This window comes from Brassica napus, chromosome C9 (genome assembly GCF_020379485.1).
Source record: "Brassica napus cultivar Da-Ae chromosome C9, Da-Ae, whole genome shotgun sequence".
Lineage (NCBI taxonomy): Eukaryota > Viridiplantae > Streptophyta > Magnoliopsida > Brassicales > Brassicaceae > Brassica > Brassica napus.
The window spans coordinates 10,898,132-10,920,300 of record NC_063452.1 but is presented as its reverse complement, the minus strand read 5'-3'; the positions used below and the strand labels follow the sequence as shown (position 1 = coordinate 10,920,300).

At 34.1% G+C, this 22,169-nt stretch overlaps 1 protein-coding gene across 1 annotated transcript; it reads right to left on the bottom strand.

Moving 5' to 3' along the window:
- Positions 1 to 6,591: 6,591 nt before the first annotated feature.
- Positions 6,592 to 12,079, bottom strand: LOC106420523 (myosin heavy chain, skeletal muscle, adult). The gene is made up of 7 exons (XM_013861369.3): positions 11,683 to 12,079; positions 11,318 to 11,521; positions 11,094 to 11,216; positions 10,882 to 10,922; positions 10,656 to 10,764; positions 8,628 to 10,580; positions 6,592 to 8,554 (listed from the first exon to the last, which is right to left on the bottom strand). The coding sequence occupies exons 1-7, from the start codon at positions 11,758 to 11,760 to the stop codon at positions 8,219 to 8,221; spliced, it is 2,844 nt and encodes a 947-aa protein (XP_013716823.2). The 5' UTR covers positions 11,761 to 12,079; the 3' UTR covers positions 6,592 to 8,218.
- Between the last annotated feature and the right edge of the window lie 10,090 nt (positions 12,080 to 22,169).

Sequence of the window (22,169 nt, the reverse complement as noted above, 5' to 3'; positions counted from 1 at the left end):
CTGTACTCTTTGCGCAGCTCATAGGTGCTCTGTTTGATACCGTTGAGGTTTTGTTTTGTTTCTGACTGGGCTTCATAGTGGGCTTCCGTTGATAATCTTGTGGGTCAAGTGTCCTTTGTTGGGGCACGCTAATAATGAGAATGTGTTTTGTAACCTTGCTGCTCATAGAAGCAGCCTCTATTAAATATCTTTATATGAAATCAATCCATATTTTAAACTCTTGAAGACAAGATTAAAGCTTTTTTATTTCTTTACTTTTCTGCATAATAAATCTTTCTTATAAGCTATTTTTATCTATGTTAATAATCTTTTGAAGCATTCAATCTCTATTGTTACCCTGCATCTCCACCATCAACTCTGGTTTCAAAAGGACCAAGTTGTTCAGGCGTGGCTTCTTGGTTCTCTCTCCGACTCCATCTAGCACATAGTTATGCACTGCTCAACAGCTAAGGAGATCTGGAGTACTATCGAAGAGCACTTCAATGAACCCATAAACTCTAGGTTGTTTGAGCTTCAACATAAGATGCAGACGGTCTCGAAGGTTAACAAAACCATGGCTGTCTACCTCCAGGAGATAAAGACCATCAGCAACCAACTCTCCTCCATCGGTTGTCCTATGACATAAGCGATGAAAATATTTTCTGCTCTCTGAGGCCTTGGTCTGTGACTATGAGCCCATCAAGACTTCGATTGGTGGGGGCCATTGACACTCATCCTCCTCCGACGTTCGACTCCATTGTTCCTCGTCTGGTGGCCTTTGATGATAGACTCCTAAGCTACACCACGAACCAAGAGCTCTCACCTCACATGGCGTTTGCGTCAATGCGTACAAACTACTCCTTTCGTGGAAACAGAGGACGCGGTGGTGGTAGAGGTCGCAGTTACTCCACCAGAGGAAGAGGCTTCACTCAACAGATCTCTTCTTCTGAAGGAGACACGCGTCAGGCATGTCAGATTTGCGGCAAGCCAAATCACTCTGCTCTCAAGTGCTATCACTGGTTCAACAACAGTTATCATGATGAAGAACTTCCTCAGGCTTTGGCTGCGATGCGTATCACTGATGGAACCGACGATGCTAGCTCTGAGTGGTATCCAGACTCCGGTGCTACTAGTTATCTTACCAACTCCACGCAACATTTGCAGCATTCACAACCCTATCACGGAAATGATGATGTGATGATTGATGATGGAAGTTACTTACCTATCACACACACGAGATTTACATGTTCCACATCAAGGTCATCCAATGATTACTAGAGCACGAGCCGGGATTGTAAAACCAAACCCACGCTATGTGCTTCTAACTGAGAAAGTAGCTATTCTTGAACCACGTTATGTTGCTGCTGCACTTAACCATCCTGGTTGGAATAATGCGATGACAGAGGAGTATGATACCTGTAAGGAGACGAACACGTTCACTCTTGTGCCTTGCACTCCTGATATGCATGTTCTTGGCTCAGGATGGGTAAATCGCATCAAGCTTAATGCTGATGGAACTTTAAACAAGCTCAAGTCTCGAACAGGAAGAAGGCGTTGATTACTTAAAAACCTATAGTCCAGTTATCAGGATGGCATCAATAAGGACAATTCTACACATGGCTACAATGCTTAACTCGGAAATCAAACAAATGGATGTAAAAAATGTGTTCTTACATTGAGATCTTCATGAGAAAGTCTTAATGAGACAGCCTTCTGGGTTCGTTGACAAGGAGAAACCTGATCATGTTTGGCGTCTCAACAAGGCTATCTACGGATTTCGACAAGTTCAGCACCTTTCTCATTGACTTTGGATTTCGCTGCTCCGAGTCTGATCCCTCCCTGTTCGTCTACACAGCAGAAAAAAGACATTATCATTTTAATGTTGTATGTCGATGACATGGTGGTGACAGGTAACAGCTCTGAGGTTCTATCTATGCTACTCCAACAACTCAACAAGGAGTTTCGTATGAAAGACATGGGAAGGATTCACTATTTTCTAGGCATACAAGTTCAGAGTCACGATAAAGGCTTGTTCTTGTGTCAACAGAAGTATGCTGAGGACTTACTTGTTGTTACTTCAATGCCTGATTGCTCCCTTATGCCAACTCTTCCCCTCCAGCTCAACAAGGTACATGATCAGAGCCTGCCACTCTCTAATCCTACCTACTTCAGGAGTGTGACACCCCCGATCGTAGATGACCAGAAATGACACGGTCGATGTTCCTCGATGGTCGATCCGAGGTTCTCAGAATACTTTCGATCACCTTAGACAAATAACCAAAGAACACCAATGCTCCTATCGAATATCACTCTAGGCTTTTCAACCCGAAAAAGAAATATCCGATAGTTAGTTCATCTGGACAAGGACTAATTTCATATGGAACCCGTACTTTAAAAAATTCTTTATATATCATTTAAAAGCATCTTACAAAATTTGTTATAAATTAACTTCGAGGTTTTCGGTCAACAAATCTTATACATAAGATAATGTTTCTTCCCGTCCTAGAGTAAGGTCTCCCATCTACTGGTTACCTGCATCACAAATTAGTCAAGAGTAGCTAGTTTACTCAGTGAGCCTAGTCTCCCACCCCAACATATATTAATAATATCTCAAACAATCAACTCCATTTGTATGCAGTGGAAATATATTCCATAACTAATAAAAATACATATATAAGTAGGGGTGTTCAATCCGGATATCGGTTCGGTTTAGGTTCGATTTTTATCGGTTTTCGGTATTTCGGTTAGTAAAATATAACTACCATTCTAAATTCATATTTACTTCGGTTCGGTTCGGTTTATATACCGTCGGTTTTCGGTTTATTCGGTTTTATACGAAAAAAACTTAATTATTTAATCTGAGATCATATTATATGAATTTCAGAGTCATATTGTCAACACAGTCATTTATTAAAAATATATTACATGTTCAAATAAATGAACAAAAAAATAAAAATGCTTCTACTATCAAATAAAATAATCAAAGCTTGAAATTTTGAAAATAAAAATATGAAACAAAACAAAAACATGAAAAAAAAGTTTTTCCACTCTTCCATAAAGTCATGCCTTTTCAATTGAACACGAAACTCTGTTTGTTTACAGATAAGAAAAAAGTTATGAAAATTTTCCATTAATTATTGTCCATCAAATTTATAATCTTCATATTAATTTAGTGACGACTAAAATAAAGCAAAAAGATCAAAAAAAGACTTAGAAAATAAGATGTATGAATTGCGATGTATTGTTATTTAATTATAGTTCAAGTGTTTTACAAATAGATTTTCATGTATTGTTATAAAATAGATACATATTTACATGTTTCTACTTTTAATCGGTTTTGTTCGGTTTATTCGGTTTAATCGGTTATATATCAAACCATATCCAAATCCTACGGGTTTTATAAAATTATATACATTCGGTTTATATGGTATATACCAAAACCAAAACATATTGTCTATTTCAGTTCGGTTCGGTACGGTTCGGTTTTACCATATTGAACAGCCCTATATATAAGGCATATCCTTCCATCGACGTGTCCACGACACCCGTCATTCACTCATACTTATAATATACATATATATATATATAGACTAAACCCGTAAAACAACAAAGGCTAACCGAGCCTAGCGGGAAAATAAATATAACCACCATCTCCATTAGATATTTCAAGATCGACCAGGGTGCGACCCCATCATCGTGTCTTCGTGACCTTGTTCCGTATCGCATGAACAATTCACGGTAATGCGGGAACTTTCGGGAGAGTGAGTATACAATAAGATTTCACATGATTTATACTCATATATTTAATAATATAATATATTAGTACTTGAGAACAAGTACTAAGGTTCGGAATAAACCTCTACGAAAATTCATAAATATTTATTAAGTGTTTACACTAAGTAAGCACCTCACCAATTCAATATTGATTAAGAGACAAAACTTATCAATCATCTACATTTTCAATCATGCAATAGTAATTCCTATCTATTTAATCATCTATCTAGACTCACTTTTGATTCCATGAGATTGGCTAGGGAAGACTAGATTCGAGCTCAACTAATAACACTCCATTTCACTCTGATTTCCTCAAGCTTTAAGATGAAATTGGTTGATATAAACTTCAAGTTGAACACATGTCTAACCGATAAAATCTAAGGCTAAAGAACTTGGGTGATTCTAAACTCTTGGACGCCAAGCCTTCAGATATTAACCACACCAGAACACACTGATTAAAGTCACAGGATGGTGAGAAAGGGTTGTCCATGCTCACTCCTCTTCTCTGATTTTTTTTCTGAATTTTTCATGAATTTTTTTTTGAATTTTTCTGTCACTTTTCTCTCTTCTCTCTCTGATTTTTCTGTGTTTCCCACTGGTTTCTGCACGACCAAACTGGTGGAGAAAGAGTTAAATACGTCAGGAAGTTCCTTCAGGTGAGGGTTTCACAAAACACAAGGCATGGCTGGGAGGAGACAAGTGGTGACCTGTTTCATTACTTCCAGCAGCAAGCAGCTGCCCTTTCCCTCCCATGAAGAAAATTCAAGCAGGTGTGTCTTGCACATGACTGATCATTCAACAAGAAGGCAGGCAAGAAGGTGCATGGTACATGGTACATGACTGGTACAGCCAGCAAGCAAGCACACAAGCTGGTGCAACTCACATGACTGATTTAAATTAACAAGCAGCTCAAACTATTCCTAGTCAGTTCTCGACCAAACTTTTTCTCGTCCATCGAATCTTGTCTTGATTTTATATAAAATCTTCCAGCTTGAATAAAACTTGACCACAATAATTAAAACTCAACCAGAACTATCAAGAGTAGGTATTTTGGCCACAAGACATTCCCGTCGAGAATAATTCACCGGGTCGATTTTTATTTTTAATTTTGGTTACTCCAAATTGGTTGAGTGGAATTTTTCTCGACCAAAATTCTATCTGCTTGTGAGGATTATTACAAAGAGTCTTGCAGGGAAGCTACAATACCTCACTTTGACGCGGCCTAACATTAAATTCGCCGTCAACTATGTCTGTCAGAAGATGCATGCTCCAACAGTATCCGACTTCACTCTCCTGAAAAGAATTCTCAGATATGTTAAGGCACACTAACGAGGGGAATTTCACTTCATAAAGACACTGATTTCGCCCGCAATGCCTACAGTAACAGTGATTGGGCAGGCTGCAACACCACTCGCAGATCTACTGGTGGGTTCAGCACGTTTCTAGGTAAAACCCTTATCTTTTGGTCTTCCCGCAAGAAACCTACGGTGTCTAAGAGCTCAACTGAATCAGAGTATCGAACTTTACCTGGTTGTGCTCGATCTTTCGTGAGTTGGGAATTCTGCTTCTTACAACTCCATTGCTGCTGTGTGACAATTTATCGGCGGTCTTGTTATCTGTGAATCCTTCATTTCACTCTCGCACCAAGCACTTTGCTCTCGATTATCACTATGTTAGAGAGAGAGATGCTTGGGAGCCTTGGAAGTGAGACACATCCCTAATCATCAGCAGAGTGCCGACATATTCACCAAATCTCTTCCGTTTGAAGCTTTCTCGACTCTTCGTGACAAACTCGGCGTCGACTCAATCGACACACCTAGTTTGAGGGGGCCTATCAGCCAATCTGCTCCAAGCCCATCAAATAATTCTCAACTCAAGCCCAACTTGAACCCCACAAGTCAGACATCGCCAAAAGCTTCTCAACAGTCGTCTTCACCAGGCTACAAACAAGAAAAAATCGTTAGTACACAGGCAGCACAGCTAAAGCAAATGCAAAAGCACATCACAGCTGGCGAAGCACAGCCTGTCTCTAACAGAAATCGATTTGCAGCATTCCAAGACAATGAAGACCAATGTTGAAAGCCCTAGCTATTTCTATCTATAAATACATTGTTAAGTTGTAATAAAAAACTAAGAAAGCAATAACAAAGAGCAAAAGACTCACTTTTCTTGCAAAACTCTGTCTACTTTATGATACCATGATAACATTTATGAAACTAGAAAGATAGAGCTGATAAGAGCTATTATTGAAAGATAGAAATAGCTTGTAAAAGCTTTATTATATGCAAGTAAAGAGAATGAAAGCTTTAGAGTTGTCTTCAAGAACACAAAGATTCTATTGATATCATAAGAGTTTAGAGAAAGAGGCTACTTTAAGTGGCAGCCAAAGTTGCATTCATCAAAGCACATAACAACATATAAATGAATCTAGAAACCCTAGTTACATGGGTTACAAAAGTCTCTAATAGATCATAAACTTGGGCTTTAGGTTGGGGTTCAATACTCTCCTGCAAACTTGGCGTCGGGTGCAAGCAAGAAGCCAAGTTTGAAGATGCAAATGAGTGAAGCTTTGGCAGGATCAGGAGCAAGTAATCTGAGATCATTAGCAAGTAGGTTGATGACTCTATCTAGCTTGGAGAATAGACATAAATATGAGAACATTTTCAGGTTCTTTTGACCTATTTGTCTCACAACAAGTTGGGGATTTTTTTTTCTTCTTATCCTTGTAACTGGACTAAGCTATCTCACAGCCAAAGAGAATATCAATCCTACAACAGCCTAAACCCAACTCTCTATTCCTATTCATCTGCCACCAAAACTCCTCATTTTCACAATCTGTTTTTCTCTTGGACATTTAACCAAACATCTTGTGTGCACTCATCAAAAACAAAACTTGTTGCCATTTATCTCATCATTATCAAACCCATAACTAGCCTATTCATTCTCCTTCCAGATTCCAAGCCTATATCACTAACTCATTCATAACATACCAGAAGATATGCGCTGATGAAGAGACATGAAGGAGCTTCCCTTGCTTTTGTTCCCACAAGCTTCTTCTCGTTTCCGTTTCCATATTTTTCTTTTTTTTTACAGATGGGCTTTTATCTGGAAGACCCAATAACATGTCGATTTGCTGGAGCCCAACTTTCTCTTCTTCTTCGATTGGACTATCTTCTTCTGGTTTTTTTTATCAAGTAACCCTGGTGGAAAGAGTAGAGCTTGGACCTTAAATTTCACTGTCATATCAACACAGATCTGCATCACCATTGCAGAAAGTCTCTTCCTTTTCTTTGGATTTCGTGCATGAACCGACAGATTGTCTTGGGATGGTTTAGATAGAGTGTGCAGAAGCTAAAAGAGAATAGGGTAACCCATAAAAATCGACTGAAGCTCTGATACCATGAAAATAGACAGAATTTTGCAAGAAAGATGAGTCTTTTGCTCTTTGTTATTGATTTCTTAGTTTCTTATTACAACTTAACAATGTATTTATACATAGTAACAGCTAGGGCTTTCAACATTGGTCTTCATTGTCTTGGAGTGCTGCAAACCGATTTCTGTTAGAGACAGGCCGTGCTTGGCCAGCCGTGATGTGCTTTTGCTTTAGCTGTGCTGCCCGTGTACTAACGATTTTGTCTTCTTTGTAGCCTGGTGAAGACGACCGTTGAGAAGCTTTTGGCCTGTCTGATTTTTGGGCTTCAAGTTGGGCTTGAGTTGAGAATTATCCGATGGGTTTGGAGCAGATTGGCTGATACGGTTGAAATCCTTTGGCAACCGTTCGGTCAACTAAAGTCTCATCATCTTAGCAAGCGTACCTAAAGCCAGATGGAGTTGAGAGGAGCTGCAGAAACAGTTTAGTGAACTCGATAATGGAAGGGAGAGGACGAGACTTCACCATCTCACTGAACAAACCAACCGCATCTTCTAACTTAATATCAGTAAGCCCATTTCTCAATTTCTCTCTGTAATCATCACTGAGAGCAGAGAAATCTCGTTTCGTGCAACGAAAGTTAAAGGATAGAGGAGCACTTCTAGGATAATGGAAGAATCTCTTCGGCTTCGTCAATCGCAATTGCTCTCCTCATCTTATGAATTTTGGCTTCGGCAAACCCTAAACAAACTTAGCAGGCGAGCGAGCGAGCGAGCGAGCAAGGGGGAGAGGGAAAGAGAAGGGAAGACGACGACAATACGACGTCGTTGAATACGAACCGGTTTATTTCAAAAACAAATTAACTAACCAGGAACCGGTCCGAGTATTCCGATCCAGAATTGGGAACACTTTTGAGCGTTGGGATACAACAGCGTTTGTATCGTACAAGTAATCAAAACGACTAGAGAGCTGAAACTTATGCAAATTACTTAGAAAACATAAACAAAGTGTAATTACATAAACAAGAAACAAAGTGATTACATATACTTCCTTTTTTTTTTATAAACCTGAAAACCGGTTCTGATATATACCGGTTTAGCTCCTCTTGGCGTTTTTGAGATTACGTACTGTCATAACAAGCTGTTGTCTCTCGCCTTCCACTTCTGCAAATCTCAGACTTAGCTCTGAGTATCTCTCTTGCATCTCCTTCAGCTCCATCTCCATCGTTTCATTACATTCTCTCAATAACGCCATCTCCGCTTCCAGAACTCGGACTTCTTCCTTTTCATGGTTATCTTTATTAATAACCTCTAGGCTGTTCTGGTCGAGACTAGTTTCCAGCTCCTCGATTCTGTTCTTCAGATTCTTCTCCTTTTCGATGAACATGTTTGATGAAGCTTCAAGAGCAGTCTCCTTCAGTTTTATTTGCCCCTAGATCATACAACAACATCAATAGTTCAAGAGTGTATCATTAGACTTGAAGATATTAATTATGAATATTTACCTCGAGAAGTTTTATTTTATCTTTCATAACAGCAACTTCTTTAGCTCCTACTGTACTTCCTTTGTTGTTGTTTCTTTGCGCGGTTTTGGTTAAGTTGTTAAACGCGATTCTGCTTTCCTTGAGCTTCTTCTCAAGGTTAGCTATTGCTTCTTCTTTCTTCTTCATCTCACCTTTCACTTGTGTTACTTGCTTCTTGTGCTTCTCCATCTCCGAATCATTCTCTGAGAATAAATGATTTAGGTCATCAAACTTGGCTCTCACGGTTTCTAGTTCTGTCTGTAAGTGTGTAATTGCTGCTTCTTTTTCATCCTTGATACGCTTCACCGCTTGCAACTCCTCTGCTAGAGACTCTGATTCCTCCCTCATTGACTCAATCCTGCTCTCTAGCTCGTTTTTATTCCTTTCCGTCTCTTCCAGCTCACCTCTTAGGCTCTCTTCTTGTAACATGAGGCTATGTTTGTCCTTTTGCAGATTCTCAATCTCATCCTTCAAGAATTTGATCTCTTGGTTTAGATTTGAAGTAACTTCTTCTTCATGCCTCTCCATCTGACTCAGCTTTTCAGAAAGCTCCTTGAGCTTTGCCTCGTACTCATCATTAGCCTTCTTGAGCATTTCTTCAACTTCACGTTTCTGCATCCTTAACTCATTAGCTTCTGTCATAGCTTTCATAGCCATTTTCTCACTTGATGCAAACATTGAATCCATCTGCTCGGAGAGTCTCTTGAACTCCTCCTGTAGCTTCTCAGCTACGCTAGCGTTTCTCCGCCTCGTCTTCCTCAGGTCTTCTTCCGCTTGTATCGCTCTTTGCTCTTGCTCCACTTTACCTCTCGTGACTGCATCGATGTCCGCCTCGAACACCTCAGCCTGTCTCTCCATCTCTTCTTCCAAGATCTCCATTTGTGCTTCAAGCTCTTTGATCCGGGACAAAGACTCTTCCGATCTCTTCTTGAGCTCAGCTTCAAGTGTCTCCACTTGGTTCTCAAGCTCTGATGAACATTCGTATTGCATCTTCAACTGGTCTTGCAGTTGGCTCTGCTCTAGCTTGTATGAGACATCATGATTCTCCTGTTTCAGTATCTCATAGTCCAAAGCTAGCTGTTCCATCTGTATCTCAAGCTCCTCTTTGTCTCGTTTATAAACCTCAATCTCGTTGTATAGTTCTGTGATCTTCTGCTCCAAAACGTGTGTGTTATTCCCATCCATGTGTCCCTTCACGAGTTCCTCAAGAGCCTTTTGATCCTCATCTTCATCTGTATCAATGGTTCTTGGTGCTTCTTTGCTTCTTTCCTCAAGCATTGCTTCAAGATCTTGAACAGCAAGAATCAACTCTGAGTTAGATTCCTGAGTCTTCTGGAGCTGTAACCGGAGATTGAAGTTACGATCCTTCTCGTAGTCAAGCTCCTCTCTCGTTTCCTCCAAGAGAATCCATGGATCCCTTCCTTCAAACTGCAACCTGTTCCTCGTTTTAGTCTTGTCTGCGACTTTATGCCTCTCGCAATCTTCCTTCAAAGAGTCTCTCTCCTGCTTCAAGCTATTCACTTCTTTCAAGAGATCTTGACTCCTTTTGGTCTCTTTAACGACTTGTTTCCTCAGGCTTTGCAGCTCTAGGTCAGAAAGATCTGCTTGCCTTGTCAAACAAGCAACCTCGTTTTTAAGCTTCTCTATCTCATCCCCATCCTCCGAGGAGTTTTTAGACATTTTGTCATTGGTGGAGTCATCGGTGGTGATTCCACGATCAGAACTTCCAGACCACTCGGATTCGGACACACGAGGCTCTTCAAACAAAGCTTTAGATGAGTGAAGTTGCTTAGGAGGGTGTCTCAAAGACTTGGCGACCTCTTCAGGAGTAGTTGGCTCAATGACACTTCCAGAGCTTGACATTGTACTATCAGATTCAGTTGATGCTCTTCTTCTCAGCTCAGCAAACCGTGCAGCTTTACCAAAAGGCCCTTCCTAAAGATAAGCAGAAGTCAGAGAAGATCCAACTCTATTGCATACACTACCAACACAAAAGCATAGATCAAATACCTCATGCGAACCGCTTGCACGAGGTTCATCTGCATCACCGAGGCTCAAATGTGACTTCAAATCTTTACCATGTGACATTTTTTCAAGATTATTGCATTCATCCTCCTCTCTGCAAGTACTCAGAAATAGAAAACGCCACTTCCATCAAGTGTCCAAAACAAAAACTTGCAATAACAACAAAATAGATACGGAAGAAAAACCAAAGCTTAAGTCCAGCTTTTTGCACCTTTGAGGATCATCAAATTCTAATTGCCTTTGTATTGATACCTGAAAATAAAATATATATAAATAATTAGAGATCATTAATAAGACAGTAACATTTTTTTTATAAAAGACAAGGAAAAGAAAAGCAACGGTTCTTGTGAGCTTTTAAGATGCAAACAGGTCATTAAATTTCTCTCAAGACAGAACATTAAAGAGAAGAGAGAAGAAGCTAACATGCAACAAAGCTTTTGAAGTTGTGTTGTGTAGTGGAAGACAAACGTTACAAGTTTTAATTGCGTCAGCATAATCAGCAAAATCAATTGATGTTTCTCCAACCAAACCACCTCTTGTAGATCCCTGAAAAAAAATATATATAAAAATTACAAAATCAAAAGAAAACTTTACGTTACCGTCACAGATCTTTCATCGATCAATATCTTCTTGTTTTTTTTACTGACCGTCGTTGACACAATGAGATGGTAAATCCTCTGGTTAACCTTCCCGGTTTTCGCATCTTTCAGAAACTTCACAGTCTCGTAAACCGGAATTTCCCACCGGCATTGCCCGTCTCTAACCACCGCTTTCTCTGACCTCGCCGTCGGTTTCCCCACATCTCCGGGAACAAGAGAGAGAATCAATCCCTCTGTATTCAACTCAGACGCCTCCGTAACCCAAAAAAAAAAATCAAATTGAAAATTAGATTGAGATCAGATTCTTGAAACCATAGAAACGCAATGCAAGAATAATCGATCCCTAACTTGGAACAGAAGCAAAAGACTTCTCAAACAAAATCTTAAGTTGATTATGTCTATATGATCTATACCTGAGTAGCGTGAAACTTTAGCCTGAATACGACTTTGATCCTGTTCTTCTCGTTCCTCCATCTACCTGTTCTAAACATCTCGATTATTGATCACCGGTGTAACAGAGTTTTACTCACCGTTGATCCGAGCAATGTCTCTTGGAACCAGCCATTTATTAACTAACACTCCTTTAGTCCAATGAAGAGGCAATAGTTATTATCCAATAGCGATATTTCTTGAAGCTGGTCCTCCGCAGGAGCTGGCTCAGTCGAACGGAACGAGTTCAACTCAGAGAGGAAGCAAAGGAAGAAGGAGACGAAGACGCGAACGTTAAGCTCGAGCGGTGGATTTTATATAAATGGGACAAAAAAGCAAAGTAGATCTAAAGAGAGACACGAGATAAATAAACAATTATCAAACACACAAATAAAGTACGGTACGTTTTTTATAATTAATTACTTTTACATTTATTTAATTATTTATGTGCAAAACTTTTCTTTAATTCATTAATATTTTTATACTAGAAGTTGGTCCGCCCAGCCAGGCAAGTGAGTTTACATTAAAACTATCTATATTTAAATATTATAAATCATTGAAACTTTATTTTATATTAAAAATAATAAACATAATCTGTTTTTATCCTAAGATCATATGGTAATTTTTTTTTGATGAACTATCAAAAAAATGTTATATACAAATCAGATCATTTTAAGAACTGAAAAACTCTTTTATAGATGTAAAAACTACTCATAAGTTGTTACTTCAAACCATGTTCTTAGGGTCCGATTGGTAATGACTGTAGCTTTTGGTGTAGAAAAAAATCTGTAGACTTTTTGTTGTGACTTTAGATTTAAGTGCTGTAGAATTTTATGGAAAGCACTAAAAAAATTACTTTGGATATTTGGCTCTGCAGAGCACTTGTACAGCAGTAGGTTATTTCGAGCTGTGGTTTCAAAAAAAAATTTAAATCTTGATTGCTCTGAATTTGGTATTGTATAAATAAATAGGGTTGTGTACAACACCTACAGCAACTACCAATCACCCTCTTAATAACCTTTTCAGCTTATGATTTGGCTTGTACTGGAGTGAACTAATCATGTTCTTCATTGTCTTGTTTATCAGACCTGGCATATTGTAAATTGTATTTTGTTGGTTGGAGTTGACCACTAACAATATTTTTTTTTAGAACAAAAAATTATTAAATAAAAAAATTAAGGAAAATAAAATGATTTATATTTTTTATTTGATTTCTATTTCAATTTCATATAGTTGGAAAAGAAATAAAGTAAGAATAGCTACCTTTTCCTAAGAGTATCAGATTTTTCAATAACTAATTTCATATAGTTGAAAAAAATATAAAGTTCATATTATTACAATAACTAATTTTTTCACAATAATAAATTAATTCACCAAATCCAAGCCAAATCATTGAAAATCAAATATAATGTGATAAAATTATAAAATTTAATTTTTAAAATAATAGACAAATAGTTTCAACAATGTCATAAATAATAATTAGTACATATTATGTAACAACAAATGATGTTTTCGAATATATGTTTGTTTCAGTTTATATTAGATTTTCAATTTATGAAAGGGTAAGTTTATTATTTTAGTTAAAAATGACTTCTGTAATATTTAAAAATTACTTATGTAAAATATTTAATATACATTAATAAATAAAATTTATTATAATTTGTTGAATATGTATTTAGTAAAATCTTTTTCTAATTCGGAGACTTTTTAATCTTGCAACTTACTCTTTAATATTATTTATTTAAATCGTTGTGGCATGTAATGAGATTGTTTACTCGAGGATTAGTGATAAATAGTTGTATTGGAAAGATAAAATAAGTGTGTTGCAAACGATAATGGTCCACTCATCAATATATCATTGCCTAATTTTTAAAATCTTTTATGTTTTTATTTGGAGGCTTAAAATTTTTTATTACTATGTTTTGGTTGTAGCTGAAAGAGTGTATTGACAATGATCTGCAACACTAAGCCGATAAGGCAAACTTAAATCCAGTTTTGGTGTTATATTATTCTTGTTTCATGTAGAAACTCGGAGTCTCTGACTTTATTGTGTTCTTAGAGAATGTACATAATCAATTGATTCAGATTCAGCAGCTTCTCACAATAGCAATCATTTTTTTTGGCCTCGAGTTTTTGGGATATATCTCATTGAAACAGTTTTTAGAGATGAGGCGATGTACCAATGGTGGCATTCGTATAATAGGTTTATTTTTCCTATTATAAGAGAATTTTTACCATTGGTATAATGGAGCGTAAGGTTAATCTCTTAAGTTAATTCTCAAAGATAAACAAATTTGAACGTGAAATTGTTTTTTTTTATTTAATAATAATATGCTATGTTCAGATTTAGATGCACCATAAGAGAAAACAAACATTAAGAAACGGCCAGGGCATGGTGATGCGTGAGATGGTTAGGCTGTAAAATATTTGTACGGTGTAGGTCTTCATCGATTCCAGAAGACTTATTTATAGGTCTAGCTTGTATATGTTACAGAAACCGTTCGTAAGCCTGAATAAATGAGTCGGAGTGGGAGGAGAGGTGATGTGGAGTTTAACGACTGAATTAAAGCATGTGTTTAAGAAAAAGAGAAAACGTTACAGAAAATCTAACCGGAGACCAAGGCAAACGATATAGTTATGGGGTCGAAGAGGAAGGGGAAGACAAAACTGATCTAACCCTGCCAAGCGGACCTCAGTTATGAAAGCAGGAAGAGCCCAAAAATAACTAAAGCCCATCAATACTTTGCACTAAAAAGGGATATGAGGGATGAGGTGGCGCATTGTAGAGCATTTTCCTTCTACTTTATTATTATAGATATAGGGTAAAGAAAGATCTGTACGTTTTATTATTAGGATACTAAAAGTATATAGATCCATAATTTTGGATTTAGTATTATTAAAATATTATTATTTATATATTTGTTGAGAAGTATTATAACATGTAAGCCATGTCATGTATCCTTATTAAATATTTGTGTGATTTTTTTTAGAATAATAGGTTTTTTTTATCTAAATATATATTATATTTTATTAAACTGCATAAAATTTAGTCAATAATTTAAAAAGTATTTTTTAATTAAAAATTACAAAATTATCTAATGTGATTAAAATATATATGATCATCAACGATTTTGAATACTAAAGATTAATCATAATTTATGTACATTCTATTATTTTTCTTAATTTTATACTATTAAAATAAATGAAACAATTACATTAACTATATAATAAAAATTTATATTTTTCGTATACGTTATATATATATATATATATATTTAAAAACTCTAAATTATCAAAACTGTTAAAAATCTCACTTTAAAAGTTTGCAGTTGTTTAAAACTTTGTTATAACAAAGATACAAATTATCATAAAATCACATGAGTATAAAATCTTATGATCTTAAATTTTTCGTATTGTTTAAATTATATTATATACCATATAAAGATACATAATATTTTAATTTCAAAAGTTTAGAAATATATATTATACATGAATTGATAAAATCAAATATGATTAAATAATTTTTCTTAAAAAAATTACCAGTTATATATTTAACAAATATTTTAAAATTACCAGTTATATATTTAACAAATATTTTATAAAAATATTTCATTCCAAGAAGAACTTGAATTATATGGTAAAGCGTGAATAAGTAAGATGGAAATCAAGGAAAAAAAAAATCAAATTTACATGCAACAATGATTAGAATGTTTTAAAATTTGTATCTGAAATATTTTATTATATAAATTATTTAAAAAATTTGTTTCAAATTGTAATACTTAATATTTCTGTAGTTAATTTGGCAGAAAAAAACAAATAACTAAATTATTTTTATAATGTTAAGAAAAATAAAATATGCAGTATTGGATTGCAAATATAAAATAATAAAGCAATGAACTAAACTTAAAATTGTAGTTATTAATCGAAATAATTTCAAATAAAAACTCATGCAATAATAACTTGTTTAATGTTTGTTCTAAATTCTCATATTTTGAATTAGATTATATGCAATGATTATTTTTGTAGAACTTGTGTGATTGGGTAATAAGATATAAAAATGTGCATAAGTATTAATTTTTATGTTCTACTACTAACATTATCTATCATATACATATTATCAATATATATATATACACACACTAATATTTTAAAGAAAAATAAAGCTAATCCTTTATATCAAAATTAGAGATGATTAGTTGAGTTGCTTGACCTATCTTAGTCGGTGTTATTCAATCATGTATTTTAATAGAGTTTAAATCTTAACACAATATATTGTTATTCGAATGATGATTATAAATTATATTTTAAAATCTAGTGCTATTCAGTGAATGATTTAAATCCAGTTTTTAAAATCAAGTGTTACTCAACTTTTAATGATTTAATTTTTTTTTTTTGTATTTTGGATTGATTTCAATCTTATGTTGTTTCATAAATAAATAACTGAAATCAAAATCCAATGCATACTGCAGAAATGTTAAAATGCGTCAATTTAAACTAGACAAATTCTCTAAGATATATATTTTTAGTTTATCTTCACAAAAATAATTTTCAATGACAAAAATAAAATTTATTAAAGGGTAAAACTGTAGATTAACTAATCTAGACTTATGGTTTATAGTTAAAGGGTGAGTTTTTGCGATATGGTTTCAAATGATAAAAAATTAAAATTAAAATTTCAAAATAAAAAGATGATATTTTGGTTATTTTCTTCCTCAGAGACTATTCTTGTGATAAAAATTTAAAATGAATTATTTGAGAGTATTGTCTATTAAACTATCTTAAATTTTTAAATTTGATAGATCACAAAACATTAATGATTGACTTTAAAGCACTAGTTGAAACCTTTTCATTTTATTTAAAACTTTGAATTTATATTATATTTTAGATTAAATTTTAAAATTATAGTTCAAAATAGTCATATAAACTATGGCAATAAATATATTTTTATCTGCGGAAAAAAATATTTTTATTTATTTTGAAAATATTTTTAAGAAGATATATTTGCTGTATAATTTACTGTTTAAATTTTATATCATAGTTTTTATGGTTACATTTCAACCAGTTATTCACAATATAAGACCGACAGATTAGGAGACATGTTCTCACTTCTCATAAATAAAAAAGTTGATGGTGTTGGGGTTAGGGAACAGTAATCGATACGCAAAAGAAAATGACACGTCTGTCCTCCTCTACTTCGCCTTTTTGTGGGCATTATAGTAATTGTTCGATGGAATTCAATTTACCAATCCTGGTCCCGATATACTAAAGATCCAACGGTCGACTTTCACTTTAAATTATTTCTAGTATAGGATATTTGTCTTTATCATACTGCCAAAAACATTATGCTTAGAATATAACACAGAAAATGATGTTTTAACCAAATAAATTTATATTGCTTAGCCTAAGTTTTTTCCAACGAATCAACAAATGGCCTTAATCTTTACATCAAAGGAAAAAACGTGGAAACTTAGGTATCCGATTTATATTGAGTGTCGATTAATATTTGAAATTTCAGAGAATTCCAGTAACAGTGTAGGCTTTGCTGCAAAAACTTGTAGAACACGAATAGTTACATTACATCTTATATTACGTTGACGCACTAGTGTTACTGTGCGAAAATGTTGCTTTTTAGCAATGCAAGATCAAGTGTTTGATAATAATAATAGAGAAAAAGACAAAAATAGCATTAAATCAAGTTTATGTTCCCAAACTAGCACTCAAGTTCAAAAGTCACAAAAATAGCACTTAATATTTTATCAAAAGTCACAAACTTAGGGTTTAGAGTTAAAGGGTGGGGTTTAGGATTTAGGGTTTGGGGTTTAGGATTTAGGGTTTAGGGTTTAGGGTTTAGAGTTTAGGGTTTAGGGTTTAGGGTTTAGAGTTTAGGGTTTAGGGTTTAGAATTTAGGGTTTAGGGTTTATGGTTTAGGATTTAGGGTTTAGAGTTTAGGGTTTAGGGTTTAGAGTTGAGAAATGAGGTTTTGGGGATAAGATTTCAAATTTTGAAAAATAAAAAAATTAAAATTTTCAAAGGATAAACTTAGAAAGGTGCTATTTTGGTCATTTTAGTTTTTGAGTGCTATTTTTGTGATATAAACTTAGAAATGTGCTATTTTGAAGATTTGCCTATAATAATAATTATAACGATAATAATAAAGAAGATAAAGCTTATGAATGATAGTATAGTAGTAGAACTGCGTAATGCAAAATAGGGTAGCAGCCAAACAATAAAAACAGTAATCATATGCCCTTTGTGGTTATCCCGGCCGGTATTAGTCCTGAAATAATCATTACAAAATAAAGCTTTCATCCTCGGAAATGGAACATGTGAATTCATCGAAATGTTGGGACACCTTCAATAAATTTATGATGTACTGTCCACTTTTGGAAACAAATAACCCACAGTGTTACACAGTGGCGGACCCAAATTTTTTTTTAACATGTGTCAATATATAATTAAAAATAAATATTCAAAAAGATAAAAAAAAATCTTATAAAAGCACTCTGCAATCTTTTATATCCTGAAATATTTTCATCACAGTCACATTAGTAATTTTTTCAAATACATTTTTTTCGATAAAAAAAATTAAACATTCATTCAAAAACTGATATACAATCCGATTTCGTAGATTTGTCTTCACATTTTCATGGATGAAAAACTTCTCTCAACAGTTGCAGTGGCAACCGGCAAAATCAAGTAGATCACTAAAATAAATTAATTGGATAACTAGATCACTAAAAGCAAATTAGTTTTTTTTTAAGATCAAAAAGGGCTTGCCTGTTTTGATGGCGATTGTTAGTCTGGTTTGCTTGATATTTTCTTAAAGAAGATGACAAACGTTTTCGATAACAAGAGTAAAACCGTAAAAAGTACAATTTTCTAACCTAAATTTATTTGGCCTTTAAAATTTAAAGTATTTATTAGTTAAATATAATTGTAATATATGTGGGTTAGTTACTGGGCTTGTAGTAGAATTTTCTGTAATTAATACTAAGAGAGTTAGTGGGTTAGAGATTAAAGGTGTGTCAAAACTATATTAAATATAGTTCAATCGTTCAATATTACAGAATGTGCATATATATTAAATTTTAAAAAAATAAAAGGTGCTAAAACCCCATTGACTAACATAGGTCCGCCTCTGGTGTTACATATATATATATATATATATATATATATATATATATATATATATATATATATATATATAAAAGACATTTCTATTGCGAGTCGTATATCTAGTCTAGCTTATGTTAAACAAAACAAATTATGGTTTATATTATTACTTTCTTGATGTAGGTCCATTGAGATCCTGGAGATGAAAAGGATCCTATGTGTTATAATAATGTATTCTCTCATTACCAAGAATGCTAGTATGATTATACTAGTTTTTACGTTTACATAATGTAGAATCCCATTATTCGATGAATCTTATAGAATCAATTATTTTTCTTTTTGTAATTGGTTTCGTTTGGCTCAAACTCAGACTACTCAATATTTTAAGAGAAAATCAGGGAAGTTTTTTTTTGAACTTCAAAAAAAATCAGGGAAGTGTTTTACAAAAAAAAAAAAATCAGGGAATTTTGAAAAACGGATTTAACTATTTAGTTATAATAAGTTGAGATAAACTCCTAGATAAACTCAGGGAAGTTTTAAGAAAAAATCAGGGAAGATTTTTTTTCAGCTTCAAAAAAATCAGGGAATTTTGAAAAAACTGATTTAACTATTAGTTATAATGAGTTGAGATAAACTCCTAGATAAAAACGTTACATATATTTAGTTCTTTGCTCTAGCTTTTTCTTTTCCTCACGTAGTTAGTCTTCTCGTTCATTTAAAAAATCATTTCTCTTCTGGCCGCAAAAAAAGTCTTCTCTTGTTAATAACTCTAAAAATAAACGTAATGTATACGTGTACGTACGCATGCACTTTATATATATGTATATGTGTCGTATATGTAACATGTATGCGCAGTTGCGCACGTTACACGCAAATTCATTCATACACTATATAAAACCAAATTTGGTAGTCTAACGAAAAAGTTTGGTTAAAACCAAAGAAAACAAATGGTTTGGTCGAGTGTGTGAATTGTGAAATAAGAGTACTAACGACAATAATACGTATCAGCCTAACTTATATACGCCACAGGTCCAACCCCCTAACCCCCACTATATACCAAACGTAAATTTAATCGAAAGTGTACATGTCATACGTACATGAAAAATGATTTTTTTGACTGAATATAATTTTACATTCATCCTGAAAAAATACATAAAAATTCAGAATTATAATTATCAATTAAGGAACTAAGATAAAATCACAAAATTAAATAAATAACTCTGAAAGTTAGGCTAACCAGTAAATATGAAATATTATGATTTTACAATATATATATATACATAACACTATGCACGTACTTATCAATGGTATGTATTAAGTAAAAACTACTAAACTAGTATAGGTATAGGTTTACACCCAAAAAAAACTAGTATAGGTGCACTCTTAGCAACAACAAAAAAAAGTATAGGTGCAGAATGGTCCTTCGACGGTGCAAAAAGTAAAGTTCATTTGACACTTTGTTTGTTCTGATGAGCTTACTTGGCTTTGAAATGAAAATCACATATAGCTTTAGTTGTTCTCTACACAGAAACTCACACGTGACATCCATGCGTGCCTACTCATACATCCCCTTTTCCTCTTGCTTAAAAAATGATACTCATAAGTCATAACTCAGGATAATAAGGGGAAAATAATATTAATAAAAAATGGTTACAACAAATAATATCCATAAAATATATACTGTACGTGTCTAGACATGTCAATTATGGCCGAAGCCCGTAGCCCGAGTCCGTCCAGCCCTAAAAATTACCGGGTTTGGACTTAGCTTTATAAGCCCAAAAAAAATTGGGCCTTTTGGGCTTTGGATATTTTGGGCTTAAGTTCGTTTGGGCTAGGGCCGGTCCGAAAACCCGAAATTTATATTTTAGCGTAAATATTATCCTTCTTTCTTGTAATCGAAACTATGATTAGTATTGATATATTATTTTAATATTTTTATCTAAACTCTAATAAAGGAAATATAAAAGTTTTTAATGCACTTTATTGTTTCATCATTACAAGTGTTACATTTTAAATTTTACAAAAATGCATTCTTCTTTCATGTACAACATGTTTTTATTTTCAAAATATAAAGTATAAAACGTTTTACCATGTTTATCATAAATTTTGTTCTCTTATATTTTTTGTTTTAATTGATATTTGATTATTTAAATCTTATTAAATTTGGTTTGTGTATAAAATGTTTTAAAACATACGAAAAAATAAAAAATTTGTGATAGACAAGAAAATTTTAAACTCACTTTATACTTTTTTTATTTTTTAAAAATGAAACTCTTTTTTAATGAAAATTCACATGTATTAAAACGATGGAAGTGACAATGACAAATTATTTTTCGAAAAGCCCACAAAAGCCCGAAAAACCCTGTAGCCCTATAAGGGCCGGGCCGGGCTTTGAATTCTAGGCCCAAATTATTTTCGGGCCGGGCCGGGCCGGGCTCAAATATTTACAGGCTTAGCGGGTTTGGGCCGGACCGAGCCGGGCCAGCCCGAATTGACACCCCTAACTGTGTCTGATGTTTTACATATACGATACATGATGAAATTTACATTTATCTTGTTTGAATATGTGTAAATCATTTATAATACATTACAAAAATTAAAAATAAATTGATTTATTTATTCTTTCTAATATTTCCATTTTAGGGTTAAATTTCACGTAAGCTGTCTCAACCTCCAACCTAACTTCTTTGATACAATGTACAAACATCCATCTGTCTCGGCTTCTCACCAGCTCTTAACTTTTTAATCTGACATCCTAGTTCATAAGTTTACTTGACGTCACTCCTTTTTACTTGTTTTAATTTTTAGCATTTGTGGATTTAATAACATTTAATGTTCTTTTGCAGAAAGCAATAAAGAAAAGAAAGAAGCCATCCCTACTACTACAATGTTATTCATTGCAGACTGAAAAGTGTGCAGTCAAAGATCCATGCTCATCCATGCTCCTTAGGCATGGGCGTTCGGATACCTGTTGGCGTTCGGATCGGGTTTTTTTGGATTTCGGTTCTCTTTTATAACACCTTCTAGGTCTCATTCTAGTAAATTTGCAAGTACGGATCGGGTTCGGATATAACACATCGGGTTCGGATCGGTTTTGTATCACATCATAGAACCCATAAAGTAATCATATATCATTTGGAGTCGGGTTATATCGGATCGGTTCGGATATACCCAAAATAAAATCAAAAATTTAATAGTAAAACATAAGAAATATATATTTATTTATATATAATTAAGTATTTAAGGTAGTTATTTAAATTTTAAATATTTATTGTTAGATAACATATCAAAATAAATATGAAATTGAATATTTGAAGTATATATTCATGTTTCATATAATTATATTGTATATTATTTT

Excerpts from the sequence above, each read along its gene's own strand:
- LOC106420523 (XM_013861369.3), bottom strand. The coding sequence starts at position 11,760 with ATGTTTAGAACAGGTAGATGGAGGAACGAGAAGAACAGGATCAAAGTC. Across the intron at positions 10,581-10,655 it reads GTGCAAGCGGTTCGCATGAG|GAAGGGCCTTTTGGTAAAGC; the intron begins GTATTTGATCTA and ends GCTTATCTTTAG. Across the intron at positions 8,555-8,627 it reads ATAAAATAAAACTTCTCGAG|GGGCAAATAAAACTGAAGGA; the intron begins GTAAATATTCAT and ends TGTATGATCTAG.